This window comes from Eupeodes corollae, chromosome 3 (genome assembly GCF_945859685.1).
Source record: "Eupeodes corollae chromosome 3, idEupCoro1.1, whole genome shotgun sequence".
Classification (NCBI taxonomy): Eukaryota; Metazoa; Arthropoda; class Insecta; order Diptera; family Syrphidae; genus Eupeodes; species Eupeodes corollae.
This window is the reverse complement of record NC_079149.1, coordinates 56,241,058-56,259,869: the sequence shown is the minus strand read 5'-3', so window position 1 is coordinate 56,259,869 and position 18,812 is coordinate 56,241,058. Positions and strand designations below refer to the sequence as shown.

Sequence of the window (18,812 nt, the reverse complement as noted above, 5' to 3'; positions counted from 1 at the left end):
TGGGATGTGACCCACACTTATAACTTCCCATCCCGTCTGTCAATTTGTCTTGCTTAAAAGTTTGTCTATATGTACTCGTATCAATTTTGACCAAATTTGCGTACTATTTTTTGTAGATTTTATTTATCACGTCACAATATATTATATAAAATTTAATTCAAGTCTCTAGCGTTTTTGGTTCGTAAGATATTTAGGGTTATCCAAAATTTTCACCTTTTTTTTAAACTGCTATGGGAAAAAAAACACCTACGCAATTTTCTTGAGAGCCCTTTCTGCAGCTTTCTACCTTATTATCTGTATAACAAAATTTATTTGAAGTCGATATCTCTGCTGGTTCTTGAGCTATGGACGACGAAAAAAACATCGCGAAAGTTCGGACGTACGAACGTACGTACACACGCAATGTTTCTAAAAACCTTTTATTTTGACTCTAGGGACCTTGAAACCTCGAGAAATGTCAAAATTTTCAATTTTACAAATCGGACCCAATACAATAATTTCCAATGGGAAGTAAAAAAATATTAAAATAAAATAGGTATTTTCAATAATTCGAAAATGTCGACCAAAAAAAGAAATTCAAGAAAAAAACATCTCCTTCGATAGCAAAATACCCACTTGCTTTATAAAATTCGAACCATATGCAAAAGACAACAACAAATCTACCTAACTAGACATACCAAAAAAAACCGGTTTATCATGCAATGTTGTTCTATTTCTTATTTCTTTGATTGGCTGTTTGTGCGGAAATATATCCCTCGCTCTGAGAGACAAAAAAGATCAAGAGGCAAATATAGAGTAATTGGAAATTCAAATTTTGAATTTGATAATGAAGAGAGTAACGATCTTTCACTAATACATTCAAGTACATTTACATGAGTTCTGAGTTCGCTTCTGCGGGAGACATACCCTTAAAGCATTGTTTGATCAATTTTTAGTAATGCCCTAGTTTTTACTTGTCAACCACTTTAAAGGCCATAACTACCCAAACAGCAGTCTATTTACAACACTGTTAATTCTGTTATTCGGAATCGCGAACAAATTCTCTATTATTTCAAAATAAATTAGTTTGTTTTGTATTTGACTATAAAAATAACCATAAAACTGCAATGTTTATAAAAACATATCATTTTTAAATGGATATTTTTATATTTATCATATTGAATGCATTTTTATTAACAGAACTTTGAAGAGAAAATTTGAAATATCTTAGAAACACATATGGATAACAATTTTTTTTGAACAATAATAATAAGAGTCAAATTGATATAATAAAAAATGTTTATTAAAAAAATATTAATTCCAAAAATAATGGAATTAAAAAAAAACTTTTTGAAGCATATTTTTTAAATAAATGTCTATTTTCTAACTGACATAAATGTCATGTTTTTAATCTTATGTTGGTGTTGTTTCCTCTAAATTTGTTGATTCATCGACTGGCTTTTTGTTATAAGCTTTTGAGCTGTTTTTCTCTGCAAATAGAAAATATTGGTTTCTGCCTACATAAATATAAACTTTTTAAAGTATAAAATTCATACCATTTCTTTTAACTGCTGTATTAACTAAAGTAGTTAAAGGTAATTCAAAAAGTAAATACATGAAAAACGCTGCCATAAATGAGATTGCTATGCTTGCCAAAACGTACATTGCCTTTAATGATTAAGAGAAAAAAAAAGAAAAATTCAATTTCTTATAAAAATATTTATAGTAAACTCAAAAAAATTCCTTACCACAGTTAAATTGTTGACGTAAAGAGGCTGGCGTACACTGCCTACGAGACATCTTATAACATTACTGTGAATCAGGTAAACCTGGAATGAAATTCTTCCCAAAGGCACAAATATCTTCATAGATGAAAATTTATAAAGTATTGCTAAGAAAAAATTAAGTTTTATATAAATATACTAAAAAACATGTACAAAATTATCTAATTAAACTTACATCCAGCTTTAAAAGCCATCAAAAGCACTAGAGCACAGCATATAATAGCCCAAATATTTCGAAACAGAGCCGCATAAAGACTTATCCATATTGATGGTTTTGGAAATTCGATTTGATAGAAAATTTCTCCAGAAAGTAGCAAAAGAAACGGCAAAGGTATTAATGCAAAAATTACTAAATTTATCTTGGCTTTTTTATCCTTTAGATTTAGACCTTCGTTTTTATACTTCAAATAAATAAATCCACTTATTGTTCCGAAAACAAATCCTCCAAAATTAGTATAGAAAGGTGCATACCCTTTATACATGGTATCACCGTTGGTCCAAAATAAATATCTATAAGAGCTATAAAATGAAAAAGAATTTCTTAGCAGCCTTAGATACATAATAATTTTTAACGTAGCTTATTTACTCTGGAGTTTCTTGGTGTACAGCATCAAGTTCCAAGTAATAGGTTATGAGGCCTGTTGAAAGAAAAGATATGCTGATGCCAATCCATAATAAACATTTTCTCGTCTTCGGAAATCTGTCAATTAATCAAATTTAATATTTTTTTTACATTTTCCACACGTTTGCATTTAGAAGCTTTTCATATATAGAATATACAAAACCTTTGTATATAGTTATGACCCCGCTTATATTTAAAATTTTGTATGTTAGCTTTTCATCTGTCCTATTCTAACAGGTATATCTTTCCAAGTGCATAGAAAACAGAACTTGCCTAGCCTGTCCTTAAAACAGGTGAATCCTCCTTACCCTCTAACTATCGTCCTTTCTTTCCATGGTCATGGAAACTCTGTTCAATTTTCTTGAAGAAAGAAAGCTTCCTAATATCAAGCAGCACTGCTTCCGTTGCAATAGGTAAACTGGTGATTTTTTGGTTTATTTCACCGACAAGTGGAACAAATCTTTACATCGTTTTGTAGAAAGTAAGATTATAGCACTTGATATTACAAAGGCATTTGATAGAGTTTGCCATCAAGCTCTGTTATTGAAGATGTGTGCAATTGGTATTGATGAATCTCTTCTTAGAGGGATTAGAAATTACCTTTCGGACCGTTCAATTCAAGAAGAATTGGAAGGGTTCAAATCTGATATCCACAAAATAAAAACTCAGTTTTGTCTCCGATTCTCTTTCTAATTTTTATAGATGATCTTTTGTATGAAACTTCTAACCCACCCGCACCCTCAGCTTTTCTTATTCGTTTTCAAATTCTCATTTTTGTTCTTCGGATGTGGACTTACAAAGGCAGCGTATGATAAGCCCATTTAATTTCGATCCTGACAGCATTGTCCGACGGGTAATCAAAAACCGTGTAGAATTTCATGCATCGAAATTCAATGCTGTCCACTGTCGCAAAAGCGTAACCCTTCCCCCATGCTCCTGCATGGGTGGTACCTGCATCGAGGAGACTGAACAGCTTTCAGTTCTAGGTATGTCCATCACAATCCATTTGTTGTGAAGGGATTACATATTATTTAACACAGCCATAAATGCTGCCTAGTGCTCTAGGTGTTTTTTACCCCTTCTGATCTGGCTATAAACTAAAAAGCTTTGGGCTGTCATTCCAGAGGGCTTGTGTTCAATACCTGACTGTGCCATTTATAGTTTTTTTTTCACGAGGACTGCTTATTTATAATTCTTGTCCTGAGTAATTCTAGCCATTTATGCTCGGCTTAATTTTAGGTCCCCTCCATCAACAACAACAACAACATCACTCGACACACAGGAATGGTTGAGGATTGTAAGTCTCTAGGGCGTAGTTCTCAATGGATTGTTGTTTTTTTATTTTATAATATAAAAGTTTCTAAAGAATTGAAGTGAGAAGAGAATTTTTACCGTATAATTTGTGAAAGTGCCACACTTTACTTCCCAGCTTATTTGTTTACCTAATTGTTTTATTTGTATTTTACTAATTACTTAAGTTCAAGAACCAAACATTTTTCTCTCTCCTTTTAGATCAAAATATTTTTAAAAGGTTCACACAAAAGATTCGTTTTTGTTTTAATTTGTCTTCTGGCATCAGCTCCAATCTACGAGTAAGCAGACTAAATAATAGTAGGTAATAATAGACTTAGGGAAATTGCGTCAGAAGAAAATACGCTGGAAAATTCTTCAAATTAGATTCTATTTTACTTTCTTGGGGCTTTTTCATTTTAAAGCGATTTTTCCATTTATAAAAATGGCAACAAGACAAGAATACATTAGTTTAAAGAAAAAAAGGTACATTTAAATACAATTTCTAACATTTCTGCAAGAAATGTAACCAAAGCAGTTTGTTCTGAAATAGGGTATTTTTTGGAAACCGTTGGAATATTGGAATGCTTTCATATGGAGGGAACTGGGGTGGATTTAATAGTTATTGCTCACGAAATCATTTACTTCAATCAAGAAATGACAACGTCAACGTAAAGCGAATAGTTTTAACTTTCACATTGCTTAGATATTTTCCAATTCAAGGAATCTCCACTATCAATGACGGCATATTTTGGAAAAGTTCTCGTAGTCCTTCTTTTTCTTCTTCTTCTGATAATATTCATAATATTCTCAATGATATGATTTTCAAACATGGTTTTTGGAAACTGCACAACATTTATAAATACCAATTTATCTTACCTTGCAATTATGATGAGGACAGCGGACAAAATTATGTACAATTGAAAATCTGCAGCCAAGTACCAGGTTTGATGAAGGCACTATATTGTTTGAATGATGTCGTTAAAATATTCGTGAATTATTACTATTCTACATACACTTTTTCTCAATGTAAAATTGTTTATAAACAATAAATTTGTCCACCATGTTTCTCTACAAAGTATATATTCTGGTTCAGTGACATGTCTCCAGAATGGTCCATCCTGAAGTCGTGGCAATATTGAAGCATTTAAAAGTATCACAAAACCCAATGACGGTGCAAGTCTAAGAGAAATAAATTAAATACATGTTAACAAAGTAATAAAACCAACTATAAAGCTTAAAAACAAATTACCTCAAGTATCGATACAAAATTAATTTGCCAAAATCTGAAATGCCAGGTTTTTTCAAAGCCATAGTTTTTTGAAAATTCACACACAACAAAAAACTGCTCATGACTAAAAATATTTGAATAATTACACTGCCATTTATGAAGATATTTGATCCAAGTTTATAAAATGTTTTTTCCGCAAACTCTGAGTTGAGTGTTGGAACTGCCTTCAGTAGTAAAAGAACGTGTGCAAACACCACCAAAATTATGGCGAAAAACCTATAGGTCTCCAGAAATCTAAAATCTCGGGCCATTTCTCCACGTGATGGTACTATTAATCGAAAGTAGTTTCGAAATAATGAAAATGATGTCAAAATTGTTTCATCTAAAATAGAAAATATTTTTTAAAACACCCAAAGCTCACAAACTTTAAAATTAAAACACACTTTTTGTCTGCAGACGGCGTTTATAAAAATCATATCCCTGCATGTTCAATGGCTGTCTGTGCTTCAAAGTTCGATCATAGTTTGATGAGAGCAAAACTAACAAGAAAAGTAATCCAACCAGACCCAAGAATGTTAATTCCACACTGTCAAAATTTTCCGGTTCCGAGTTTTCTACACAATATTGAACAAAAGATCGAACTTGCAAGCCATACTCTTTGCCAAATTTATAATTAAGACAAGTGTTAATAGTTTTATCATAAATTATTCTATTGTCAGATTCTCTTTTATTTATATCGTTGAAATATTCAATAAGCTTAAATAAAAGAAAAGAATTAATATGTAAAATTTGTTAAATTATATTTTATACCTCTGTGTCTTTTATTTTACCCGAGTAGAGCATATCTTTACGAAATGGACTAAATGGGTGTAAAAGCGTTTTACATGGATTCAAGCAAACTCCAAAGTAAAGATAATCATGCCGGAAGTGCCGCTTCGTTACTGCGGAAAAGTTCTGTCAAATAAATTCAATGAGTTGGTTTTTGATATTTTATCCTAGGGAAGGTCAAAATTTTGAAAGCTAAAGACCACAAGAAAATTTAATTTAACTGTTTATTTCTTAGGAAAACTACAATTTAATTTTTCAATTTTCGCGGGAAGAATTCAAATGGACTGCGTCTTCGCGTCTTAGTTTTCTAAATCGATTTAAAAATATTTTTGTTCAGGTTCAGACTAGGGACTTGAAAGTTAGGCAAGCTTCTAGCATCTAAATGGCCAACTGCAACAAAAAGTCAACTCTATTGGAAAGTTGGCTGGAAAGTTATTCAGGAAAAATGAAAATGACAATTGATCAAGTTTTTCCCTTCAACTGACAGCTGGACCTTATTACTTTATGATTCATTTATTTTCTACACAACTCCATTTAACATTTTGTGCGAAAGTATTCCTTGTCAAATTGGAAAAAGAATTAGTAATATAATTATAATTATATTATAATAATTATAATAATAATAATAATAATATAATTTCCTTAAAATACAAAATAAATACAAGTCAAGATGTAATTGTAGCTTGCCTGAGGAGTGTTTTGTACACAATAATTATGTTTTTGGTAGTTTTTGTATGATCAACTGAATGTACATATGTTAGTAAAGTAAAGTTCGAGTTTGAAGCTTAGAACACTTGAAGAACAAACTAGTTGGCTTAAAGGCTTGGTCGAAATTTACGTTCAGAGAATGCAGTTGCCTACAAATGTGGTCTCAACCTCTCAATCCATAATCAGAAAATGGATGGCAATGACTTTCTGTTAGTGTTTTATGTGTAAAAGAACAGCTGATCCAAAACATCTGGGATTGAAAAATAGGAATAAGAAGTGAAAATTTGTGAATATCTGACAGAAAATCTGCTTCAATGGGCAGGTTTAGACGACATAAGGGACTTGAAAATAAGGCAAGTTTCTAGTATCTGTTTGGCCAGAACTTTATTGGAAAGTTGACTGGAAAGTAAATTAAGAAAAATCTCTCTAACTACCAAGAGACCAAGTCAAGTCCATTTATGTCAAAATGACAGCTGATCATGATTTTCTTCTGATTAAAAGATGAACTTTATTACTCTGTAAATTATTTTACTTTCTGCACAACTTCATTTAATGTTTTGGGCAAAACTGTTTGTTGTCAAACGAACAACTGAAGGTAGCGGTTAGTGACGTAAAGTTCCAATTTGGAAATTTATGGGACTTGGCCAATTAACTTGTTACCTTAGTCAAAATTTACGTTCAAAGAATTGAATGCAAATGAAGTCCCTTATGTATACATGCCCAATATATAAATTTTATTTGAAGGAATCAGAAAATTTATTTTAAATTATTATCTTTTTGTGTTAAAAATCCGGTGAATTATAAAAATCCATTAATGCATTTTTTGTACAATCATTTTGAACCTCAAAGTCTAAATATTTATCTGCATTTATCTCAATTTAGTCATCTTACGCGTTCAATAAAGTTTCTTAAAATCCACAAATCCCGTATAAACTATGGACCACAAGATTGAACGCATACATTTTTAAATACATAATATGCTTTTGTTTGAAAACTTAAACATCGATGTTTCTTAAAATCATCTTATGATATGAAATTGCGTATTAAGCTACCCTTTCCATTTTTTTAAATTTTATATTGAATAGTTGAATCTTCTAGATTAAAACTAAACATCCTTACCTCCAATAAACCCAACACAACGAAAATTAGAGCTATGTATGTATTTTCAAAAGTTTCAAGGTCCAAGTTTCCACATTTTAGTGAGCCGAAATATACATAAAGGCACTTACCGAAATCTGTTCCCAAAGATGTGATGTATCATTTGGAACTATTTGTCCAATAACCAAACAATAGGAGGACCGATTTTCACTTTCCAAACATTTATCATAATCATCTAAGATGTAAAGTGGCGGCATTTGCCTATAGGCAGTCACTAATTACATTTGAAATATATTTTTATTTTATTTTTATTATTCAAACACATTTTTGTTAATATTTAAGAAACTTACTATTGAAGTAACACATTACTCCTAATGGAAGCAAACAAATTAAATAAATTATTAATAAATTCATTTTGTTAGCAATTAAAATCATATTGTAACTATAAAAACACACTATAATATCTAATACATCATTTGTAATCGAGGGACACGCAATATTATTTCTCTCCTTAGTATATCCAACTCGCACAAGATCCAGTTATCTGATATATTTCGATTAGGTCGCATCAACAACTGAGTTAGCTGATTTCTATTCAAAGTTCGATTAACTAAAAATTCTTTCTGAGATCGTTACAATTGATCTTCACAAATGTCCGCCCAGGGCAGTTTATAATTAGGTATTAATTCATATTTAACATTAAGATATTACTTGCTTACACGCAGATCAGATATATGACGAGTCACGTATTTTGAATTCGATTTGGTTGACCGATTTGAGAGATTATATGTATGTTTATATGATTCAAAAAACGCACTTAAATGTAATAACAAAAAATATATTCCTCACGCACAGCTTTTGCAAACCAAGTTGCATGTAGAAGTTCATATTTATTGTACAAAACTTTAAGGGCATGTTTGCATGAAATGTTTACTTCAAATGAAGAATGCAACTGCTCAAATACAATACAAATATGTTCTTTTAACACGGCGGCCAGCGGTGTCTCAAAGTCTTATAATTTGTTTTCGTATGTTGAGTTGAAGTTGAAAGTTTTGTACCCAGAAACGTTTACTACCTGTGAATAGATATGTTATTCCCCATTACCTACAAATTAAAAAAATGAGGTATATTGGAAACAACCGTTGGAATGATACAACCGTTGTGAAACGGCCGTTAAAGCAAACATTTATGTATATAGTTGTTCTAGTTCATTGTTGAAGACAAAAGTTGTCCGAACGTTCGCGACGTTTTTTTCGTCGTCCATAACTAAAGAACCAGAAAAATATCGACTTCAAATAAATGTTGTCATACAGATAAGAATGCAGAAAGATGCAGAAAGGGGTTTCAACAAAATTTCGTGGGTGGTTTTTTTACCATAGCAGTTTGAAAAAAAGGTGAACATTTTGGCTAACCCTAAATATCTTACGAACCAATGACGCTACTTGAATTAAATTGTTTTAAACAACGTTATCTAAAAATTTTTAAACGTTGTCTTACAATAAGGTTTTTAGCACACTAATTGCAAGTTCACAATATTGTAAGACATTTGGGACCATTTTTATATTGGCCGATCTGACAATTAATCGTCTGTACTAAGCTACACAAAACGTAATTCATTTTCTCAATCGCCAAAATTGTTGCATCATTGGTTGCGTTCAATATCTTGTTATATAGGCTATTAAGGATATGTGGATTTTTAGATGCTTTTTGAACGAGTTGGATAACTCACATTGAGAAATTGGTAGAAAATAAAACATCTTTAAGCTGTTCGCAAAAAGGAGAAAAAAACTAAGTTTCGTTATCCAAAATAAATTTTAAATACAATTTTGAATGAATAATTTTATCAATTCACCAGATTTTTAACAAAAAACATACATTTTTTAAAATAAATGTTCTGATTCCTTCAACTTCAAACATATTTTAAAAATGTTTGGGATTCCTTAAATTCCCGATCAGAAGAACACCTGATAAAGAAACTTTCTAAATAAATAAATCGAAAAAATACTTGAAAATTATCTGTATAAGAGCGCAAAGGAATAAGGGGGCCTTGTGGTCTAAATTCTTTACAATAACCAAATAGAATCACTCAAATCATCTGACGTTTCGTGGCATGAAACGACCATACCGCTTCGAGAAGAGATGACGAATTTTGTTGTTGCTAACTGCTGTGAGGTTTTGTAACACTCTCCCCTTCTTAGATTGAAGCGCTTTGGGGAAAACCTTTTCCCAAAGCTTCCAAGGGCCGAACTTTTTTCCTTGATATTTGGCTAAGCGATCAATGTGGAGGATCTTTGGCTTACTTTTGGGCAGCTTTTAGATCTTTTACATTTTCTGACTACAGTGAAGAAGAAAATATCCTCCGAAAGGTGGGTTACGGAACATTTAATTGACTGAATCTATCTGCCACTTGGGTACAACCGCCATCAGCCGTGAAGAATCACGACGCAAAGTGGATACCCTTTTTCTGCAGAATATACCATTATTTATTATTGAAGCTATAAACTACGCCCAATATGCCTTAAAACCATTGTTCAAACCAGATACATGCTTTTAATCCGGTCTTTTGCCTTTGTCTACACATTTTCTAAAAATATACAAAACATCATCTTGCATTTGCGCTAGTATCAATAGCTCGGAATCTAGTTCACTCTATATGAATAACAAAGATTTTACAGAATATTTTAATCCGCCATCACACCGTAACCCTTTATTTTAGTAGTGATTACAATCTTCATCACAGGGACGTGCTTCGAGTGAGCGCATCCGCGTTGGAATGTCTTATCCCATGGCGATGTCACACTCGGTAATTTTACTGCTGCAATCTTTCAAGCAAATGGGCAAGTTGTCTCTCAGGCTTCTTAAACCACAAAAGCTATTGCAGAGCTGCATGGTAGGTTCGAATCAACAATGAGCGCCTATATAGGTATATATGATAATGTTGTATGGTCTTGATCATAGAAAGTAACTCCTTGCGTGCAGTGCAGGAATTTTATTCGGGTTTGCTGAGTGCTTTACTAAAGTAACCAAAAACAATTTCCTTACCATCCTGAATTTGATTTAGAACGGCACCAATTCCGCGATCTCTGTCGTTTGTATCAAGCATAAATTCACTGTCGACACAAATATGGACTTAAATCGGTGGTATAGTGAGGCACGTCTTCAGTTGAAGGAACACTTCACATATAACTGACCACATAAATGTTGCGGTTTTCTTTTATAGTTTGTGAGAATATCGCGCGGCTTCGGCGAAATTTGGAATGAATTAGCGCTAATATGCGCACAAGCCAACGAAATTTCTCACTTCCGAAAAATTGTTTGGGTTTGACCAATTTATAATGGCTTCTATTTTTAATGGGTCAGGTAGTACCCACTTTCGATAGATGGCATAACCCAAAAAATCAAACCTCTCTTTGACACAAATGACATTTAGGAGAGTTGATTTCTAATCCACCAATACGCAAACGATTGAGAACAATTACACCATGCATTGCGTAGATTTGACGAACACTTCCCACTTCTGACACCACCATATCTTTTCGAAACAGAGATGACCAATTTCGTTGTGGCTTACTGGTCGGAGACTAGTTTTGTTGCAATATGTTTATCAGCTGTTCGGTCAGATACCCCTATTTAGAAGAAATTCTTGGACACCTTTGAATTTGAATGACTTCCCATCTCTTTTGGATCAGCCAATCTTTTACACGTTAAACACTAACACAAACATACCTGGGTACCCTATCTGTCTGAAATTGAACGCATTCAATATTTTGTATTTCATCAATTGTCAAATCATCATGACACTTGATGATTCCCAAATGTAAACAGGTTTGGAAAAGATGGTCTTGAAGAGTAAATTATTAGTAAAATTTCCTAGAAAATAATATACTCGTACATACAAAATAAAACATACAACTTTTAATTCATTACTTTTTATTTACAAATTCATCTATCTTCAAACAGTTTATTTACAAGAGTATATCAGGGTTATTTAAATATAAAGGATTTTAACATAATACTACATTATAATATTTCAAAAAAAAAAGAACTTCATCGATAGAAGGGAAATGCGTTAAGTACATTTAATCATGAAAGAAAGAAAAACAAAAACCCTATTTGTTCTGGAATAAACTAACTCTTTTCTATATAATTTCTTTAATTGTTTACATGTTGTTTTGTTTTTAAGTTAATTTTCAAAATATTACAAAAATTGTTCACAATATATATATTAATGTATACATATATACTATTTTTTGTTTTTTCAATAATAATAATTATAATAGTAATATTTATATTTGTTTAAGTTCTATAAACAATTTTTAAACCTATCTATCTAACACGTTCATATTGTTTTGTTTTTTAATAATATCAAATGGGAATTTTATATTTTTGTTTTTAATTTTCGGCATTTTGTTGTTTTTTTTTTCTCTTTTTAGTTTATACAATAATTTCTTTTTGTTTATACATAATGCATTAAATAACCATTTGTTTTACAATATTACTTTAAGGTCACATGGTATCACTCAAAAATTCATATATATGTGTAAAGATTTATGTTTATAAAATATTTAAATGCACACAGCTGCTAGTGCAATCATTTAAACTAAACTAAAAAACAGAAAATAACCGAAAATATTCTTACAGGTTAACACTAATTTCTTTAATTTAATTTTATAATTATGTATAATTATTATATAATAATACATCTCTTTAAGGTTATTATAAAATCGTGATCGAGTTGAAAACATCTAATATTGAAACATTTAATATAAGAAATATGTGCGTTTTTGAAAGTTTGAATAGATTTTTGTTTTTTTTTTGCTTGATGCTTTCTGTTTCAACATTTATTTATTTGTATATTTCTACTTTGAAATAAGTTGAAACAATAATATGAAAGGATAACAATTTTGTTTTTATTTTAAATATTTTTGTTTGTTTTGCTTAAATAATGTATAAAGATCAGAAATAAAGTTTGTTTTAGAAAATTACTACAAAATATTTGATTCATTTATTTAAAATATTTTTTGTTACATTTTATTTGTTTGGCTTCTTTTTGTCTTTAACAATATGCATTGTCTATTATTTGAATAAATTTTAGATTTGAAATGCTGAATTATTAAATTCCCATTTTAGGTTTTAGAAATTTTAGATTTGTAAATTTTGAAACAAAAACAAAAACTTTGATTTCAGTATAGATTTAGTGAAACAAATAATGTTATTATTTTTATTTATTTTTACTTGTAGTTTATAATAACATAGAAAGAAGTTTAAGAAAAGCATTAGTTAACAATAAAATTTAGTATTTGAAATAAAAATTCCATTCAATTCCAAAATATTGTATTCGAAAAAAAAAATAGATAGCTTACAATCAAAACACACATTGTGAGTTCTGTTGCAATAAACTAAATAAATTGGTACTGATATGAATAATATTAAATTAAAAATACTTTTTGTTAATATCCAAATTTGTAAGCTTCCCATTTCTTGAACTATAAATGTGAAATAGATCTTTTTTTTAATGGTTATGGAATTAAAAATTATGTACTGTATTCTCTTAAATTCTATGGTTTAACTATTGTTAAAAATGGAAAATGTTGGGTCAAGTATTTAAACGGCAAATGTTCAATTTCAAATGATTTGTTAATTGCATGAACTTATTTATAAAAAAAAGATGAAAGAATTGGAATGTTAAATTTAAAATTTCACTGTGTAGTGCTTTTGTTCGTATGGATTATTATTTTTTGATTTGTATTGTAAAATGGTTGCGTTCTGAAAAATTCGAAACAAAAAACACCAAAAACATAATTCAGATTATGAAAGACACTGTTTAGAGTTACCAGTTTTAAGAATTTTCCTTCTTAAGGCAGTTTATTTAACATATTGATGGAGGTTAAACAGAAATAATTGATTTTGCTGGTGGACGATAGTTCAAAAGATATTGAATCAAGCTTTTAGTAAAGACCAATTGTTAGTTTTTGGTAACCAGCTTTTACCGATTGTTACATAGACTATTGTGATCAATGTCCTTGAGTTTTCTTTATCTTGTTTAAGTAAACAAATTTTATTTATAGGTTTTTTTAAATTTGCTTCCATTGGTCAATTGTTTGGAATAATTTAAACCATCTGGTGTGTTCAAGAAATTACTACAAGAGACAAAATAAAAAAATAGTACAAACAACGACAATTTTGTTAAGTTTTAACTTTTTACAGCATTATTTATGAATGTTATTAAACTATAGGCATGAATTATGAATAAAATGATTTTTTGATTTATAAAAAACGTATTTTTGTTCCTTTATTTTCTTTTCAAGTACAAAACAAAGTTCAATCGGAAGACTCAATATACTGAAATTGATGAATTTATTCAATTTATGAATTTAATTTGCATTTAAATTGATGTATTGAACTTTGAACTTATTTGTTTTTTTATTTTCATCAAACTAAAGATATATACATCATTAAACTCATATATATATATATATATATAAACTGCTGGCCAAAAATATATGTTCAAAGGGCAATTGATTACTATTATCGTAGATAAAATTTATGAGAGATTATAAAATGCACACAAGAGTTTTGTGTGTAATTTAAATACAAGTGGTTTGGAAAACCTAAATTTTTAGTAAAGAAGTAAAACAAATAACCGAAGTGAATCGGTTTTTCTAAAATTAAGAAAATTGAAAGTCATAAATACGTACTTCGATTAAGTAATATTTTCAAAAAAGGTAACTTTTTAAAATTGCTGAATGTTTTTCAAATCTCGTTACCTATTTTATTGACCAGCTTGAAGAAAAAGTGTATTTGTAAATTTGATGTAAAAATGTAAATGAAATATTTCGAAATTTCAAAAAAGTAGTTTGTTAATCATTGCGATGAAATAATTTATGAATATTTTCTATATTTTTTTCTAAAAATTATTTTCAAATTTAGGTAATTTTAGTTTTATCTACGGAATTTCACAATTTATTGCTTTGAATCAACAATTTAAAAAAATATAAACAAATATGAATATTTTAAATAGACTCCACAATAAAATAATTTCGTAAAACCAAAACAAAATAACTATTGTTTGATTTAATACATTTTGTTCTTAATTGCCATTTAATGTTTTCATTTTTAAAAACTAAATAATAAATCTATTATAATTTTTTTTTTCTAAATTTAAATTAAAGCCTAGTTTATACTTCTAAGCAAAAACAGATGATTACATGAAAATCAATTTTTTTTTTCAATTGAATGCAATTATTTTGGCGACAAAAAAGATGGTACATATTTTCTTTCTTAAAATGAATACATTTCAGGTTAGCAAATTATAATTAATTTATTATATTTTTATTATTATTGATTTCACTTTTATTAGAATTATAAACCAGGTTTTAATTTAAAAAGAAAATTACTTTAACTATTCCTTCCAATCTGTGTTTTTGTTTGTTCTATGATTGATTTTCAAAAAAAGTTTCATTAAGATTTTTTGTCATTTTTGTAACTTGATTTCATTAAACGTATTTGTTTTTAATAAGGTCACAGACATTCACCAGGATTTTGCGCACAATATTTTGGGAAAATTGGCTCGGCTTTAATACCCAGTTCAACTAAACGATTACGAAAAACTGACATCCTTCCAAATACTTCTCTTGGAACAGCATCCATGTCATGTTCATCGTCAGGATCTGTCCAAAGTCTAAAAAAAAAAAATATATATTTTATTTTAAGTTTTTTACAATATCAAATTCATTTCCGAAACTTTACTGTCATCAAAATTTGTCTGTCACGTAATTTAGTTTTAATTTCGTTACTATTGAAGAAACCGTGACTGTGTGTCACGAAATGTTGTTAATTGAAGCAAATTCTTAGAGTCAATTTTATTCAGTTCATTTAAAATTTTCAAATAAATAGATCTTCAAAATTGTTTCAAGGTATAAGTTATTTTAAACAACAACTATGAATTTCCTTACTTTACAGCTCGGAGTCGCTTTAAGTCTACTCGGTAAAATTTGCGCTTTTATTTCAAAACATAAATGTAATTAAAAATATTTGTATAAAACAGTTCTTATTGGAAATTGTGGCCAAACATATGCTGCACCAAAACCATGCAAGGGCGGTTGCAGTGGAACACCAGCCTATAATTCAGGTTATACTGCACATAATCCCGCAGTTTTATCGACTCCATTAGGACATTCAGGAACAGGTGCTGTCGGAAATCATCATGACCTTGATGGAGTTTATAGTGGTACTTTGGTTTCATGTTTTTTTTTTTTTTTTTAAGTTTTCTTTCTTATTGTTTTTGTCTTTTTTCAGGATCTGAAGGTGCCGACGTTATGGGGTATAATAATATAGTGAAGGAACTTATAGACCTTTTCCTCAGCATCAAAGCTCCAATCAATATTTTAAGTTAATCACACTATAAATTTGCAGTAAAATAAAATGTTTGTTTGCCTTTTGCAAAAATGAAACCTAAGATTTGAAGGGGTTACAAAAAAGGAATAAAAGTATTGGAATAAAAAAAGGACAACAAAAAGCTTTCTGGGTTTTCTTTTTAAATAAAAATAAAATAATTTTGAAATACCTCCAAAAATAATAACGGGTTGTCCATTTTACGGTTTCAAAAGCATGGGACTGGAATTCGACATCTGTAAAACTTTTCCACTTGAAAGTCTGACATTTACGAAAATGGATCGCTTAACTATTACACAAAGCATACAGATTGTTAAAACCTACTACAAAAACGCCCACATATCGTGCTTTAAGAGGAGATTATGGTTTACATAATCGTCCAACTGTGAAAAAAAAACTGTGAAGACATTTGAAGAGAATGGATTGGTTACAGATATTGTCCTGTGCATCTTCGTTGTGTTCATACCATTGAAAATATCGCTGCTGTAAGTGAAATTGCTGCCGAAAACCGGAATATGTCGATTCTCGTCGTCCTCAGGGAATTAGGCACAATATGGCGTATTTTGCATTTGAATTTACATCTAAATCCATATAAAATCCAGCTAACACAATAACTGAAGCCAGATGATCATTCACAACGTCGAAGATACGCCAAACAGGTGCTTTAACAACACAGACGCTGGATGGCGATTTTTCGAGCAACATTAAACAAGGTATTGAAGAATACATCTTGGAGACTATGTTGTTTCAACAAGACGGTGCCATATGCCACAAAACTAGCGAATATGGCTTTATTCCAAGAGACATTTCTTGGTCGCTTAATTTCTTGTCGGGACAATGTCTAATCGTATACCGCTGGACTTTTTTATATGGATACGCGAAAGACCGTGTTTATGCAGATAAACCTTTAACTCTTGGGCATTCTTGACATTCGTCAAGTTATATTTTATGTATTTTATTAACGTTTACTTTTGAAAGCGAATGAAAATGAATAACATTGTTTATACAAAATAAAATAAAAAAAAAAAACAATAAAAAAAATATCAATAAGGTTTTTGAACATGTTGAGCTTTATTTTGAGCAACCGATACATTTAGCCGGAAATAATTATGAATCTTAGAACACCACATTCTATTTAAAAGATAATTAGCTAGATTTCCGAAATCGAGATATAAATTGAAAATCGAGTGAAATTGTTTTCAGGGTTCTATACGTCGATGGATTTTTTACCTTCCAATACTTTTCGAAATCACAAACAAGTCTATTTCAAAAAAAAAATGAGCTTTATGTTCTATTATTTCAATAACTTTTTTGTGGTCGAATTCAAATACTTAATCTAGTCGAATTGAAATCACTTATAAATCGAAAATGTCGAAACGTAAAATACAGAAATTAAGTTAGTAATTTTAATTTTGGAAAAAAGGGAATAATTTTAATTTTCATTGAATTCCAATCTCATTTCGAGTGAAAGTGAAATACAGAACTTAGGTAGAACGCATTTGAAGCTTAAATTAGTTCGTGAATACATTTTTAAAAAAATTGGTGATTAGATTTTATTTTTATTACTTACTATTACTATTACTATTTGTTTTACTGATGGAGTTATAATTTTGTATTGTTCTGATATATATATATAAAAAGCCCCCAGAAAGATCAGCTGCAGGAAAAAACTCGGGTATTTCATTCTACATGGGAACTTACAGAATGCAACTGGGTTTCTCCAGAATTTTGGACTTGGCTAGTTTTGCGATGATTTGGCGAATTAAAGGTAAAGTTTAGTGAAGTAAAGTTCGAAGTTTCAAATTAATTAACAGTTTTAGACATTTGCTGTTAAATGCATTTTTAAAAATACATTTTGACTGGTTGGCGGTTGTTTTTTGAAAGAATGACTATGGAAGAGAGTACCAACTTTATAAAGCTTAAGTTTAAAGTTTTGCAGCCATCAATAGTGAGGGCTCTCAATGAATTTGTAATAAAATGAATACAGTACTTTTATTTGAAAGGCCTCAGTCCAAACAATATCTTTGATATTCTAGATTCTAATCTGCTCCTTCGTTTGCAACCGTAAAATATTGGATGGCAGAGTTTAAACTAGGTCGAACGAGCTGCCAAGACGAACATCGTAGTGGTCGACCACTTCAGAAATGGTGAAATAAATCCACAAATTGGTATTTGGGTGACCGTCGCGGTGCTGACTGAAATTGCATGAGCTTGCAGACATGGTTGGCATTTCACCTGAGACGAAGGAACATTCAAACCAATGGACTGAAAGGGGAGATTGGCTCCAAAGAAGGTGAAGGCAGTTCCATCTGCAGGCAAGGTCATGACGTCTGTTTTTTGGGATGCGCGTGGGATAATTTTCATTGAATAAAGAAACTAAGATTGATTGACGATATCAAGAAACAACGAACGCATTTGGTGAAAAACGAAAGTTTAATCAAGACAAAGCACCGCAGTTATAACATCCGTTATCGCGATTCCCAAAAGAAATAAGTTAAAGTTCGCCCTCGAACTAGTTTCCAAACTAGGTAAAAGATTTGCCAAAAATGAAGAGGTCGAGTCTGCGGTTATTAGCTAGTTTAAGGAGCTCGACGGTTCTCACTATAAACAGGGCATCGGAGCTATTGAACATCGCTGGGAAAAGTTTATTGATCTAAAAGAAGTATTTTTATGTGTTTTCCATCCCATGGCTCTATGAAATAACTCCTCAGGAAATGAAATAAGCCCCTAAGTGGTTTTTTTACATTTGTTTTCGAATACTTAATTTTATTAGGAAATATTTTTGAAATTTTAAAGGACTATTAGTCAAATGTTTGGTTATGAATTTAAAAAAAAATTAATTTATACACAAGTCAAAACTCATTTTATAACGATAACC

At 30.3% G+C, this 18,812-nt stretch overlaps 3 protein-coding genes across 6 annotated transcripts in view; 1 reads left to right on the top strand and 2 right to left on the bottom strand.

Moving 5' to 3' along the window:
* Positions 1 to 1,260: 1,260 nt before the first annotated feature.
* On the bottom strand, positions 1,261 to 8,151 carry LOC129952497 (nose resistant to fluoxetine protein 6-like). Its single transcript, XM_056065097.1, has 12 exons — positions 7,891 to 8,151; positions 7,672 to 7,814; positions 5,717 to 5,860; positions 5,350 to 5,662; positions 4,928 to 5,288; positions 4,692 to 4,857; positions 4,555 to 4,634; positions 2,350 to 2,463; positions 1,939 to 2,282; positions 1,728 to 1,870; positions 1,536 to 1,647; positions 1,261 to 1,469 (listed from the first exon to the last, which is right to left on the bottom strand). The coding sequence occupies exons 1-12, from the start codon at positions 7,973 to 7,975 to the stop codon at positions 1,393 to 1,395; spliced, it is 2,082 nt and encodes a 693-aa protein (XP_055921072.1). The 5' UTR covers positions 7,976 to 8,151; the 3' UTR covers positions 1,261 to 1,392.
* Positions 8,152 to 12,341: 4,190 nt separating this feature from the next.
* LOC129952498 (probable beta-hexosaminidase fdl) overlaps positions 12,342 to 18,812 on the bottom strand; it is a 98,354-nt gene continuing 91,883 nt past the window's right edge. For all 4 annotated transcript variants that reach the window (XM_056065103.1, XM_056065102.1, XM_056065101.1 and 1 more), the window contains exon 11: positions 12,342 to 15,221. In XM_056065103.1, coding sequence (XP_055921078.1) covers positions 15,062 to 15,221 — 160 coding nt within the window. In that variant the 3' untranslated portion in view covers positions 12,342 to 15,061. The remainder of the gene's footprint in view (positions 15,222 to 18,812) is intronic.
* Positions 15,375 to 16,046, top strand: LOC129952500 (uncharacterized). Its single transcript, XM_056065105.1, has 3 exons — positions 15,375 to 15,527; positions 15,588 to 15,770; positions 15,839 to 16,046. Exons 1-3 carry the CDS (start codon positions 15,482 to 15,484, stop codon positions 15,934 to 15,936), a joined length of 327 nt encoding a protein of 108 aa, XP_055921080.1. The 5' UTR covers positions 15,375 to 15,481; the 3' UTR covers positions 15,937 to 16,046.

What these genes read in the sequence shown, in the direction of transcription:
- LOC129952497 (XM_056065097.1), bottom strand. Translation starts at nt 7,975, where the DNA reads ATGATTTTAATTGCTAACAAAATGAATTTATTAATAATTTATTTAATT. An exon ending in ATCTTTGGGAACAGATTTCG is followed by an intron (nt 5,861 to 7,671) that starts GTAAGTGCCTTT and finishes TTTATTTGACAG; the next exon opens with AACTTTTCCGCAGTAACGAA. An exon ending in GTCCTCATCATAATTGCAAG is followed by an intron (nt 2,464 to 4,554) that starts GTAAGATAAATT and finishes ATTAATTGACAG; the next exon opens with ATTTCCGAAGACGAGAAAAT.
- LOC129952500 (XM_056065105.1), top strand. Translation starts at nt 15,482, where the DNA reads ATGAATTTCCTTACTTTACAGCTCGGAGTCGCTTTAAGTCTACTCG. An exon ending in AGTCGCTTTAAGTCTACTCG is followed by an intron (nt 15,528 to 15,587) that starts GTAAAATTTGCG and finishes TGTATAAAACAG; the next exon opens with TTCTTATTGGAAATTGTGGC. An exon ending in CCTTGATGGAGTTTATAGTG is followed by an intron (nt 15,771 to 15,838) that starts GTACTTTGGTTT and finishes GTCTTTTTTCAG; the next exon opens with GATCTGAAGGTGCCGACGTT.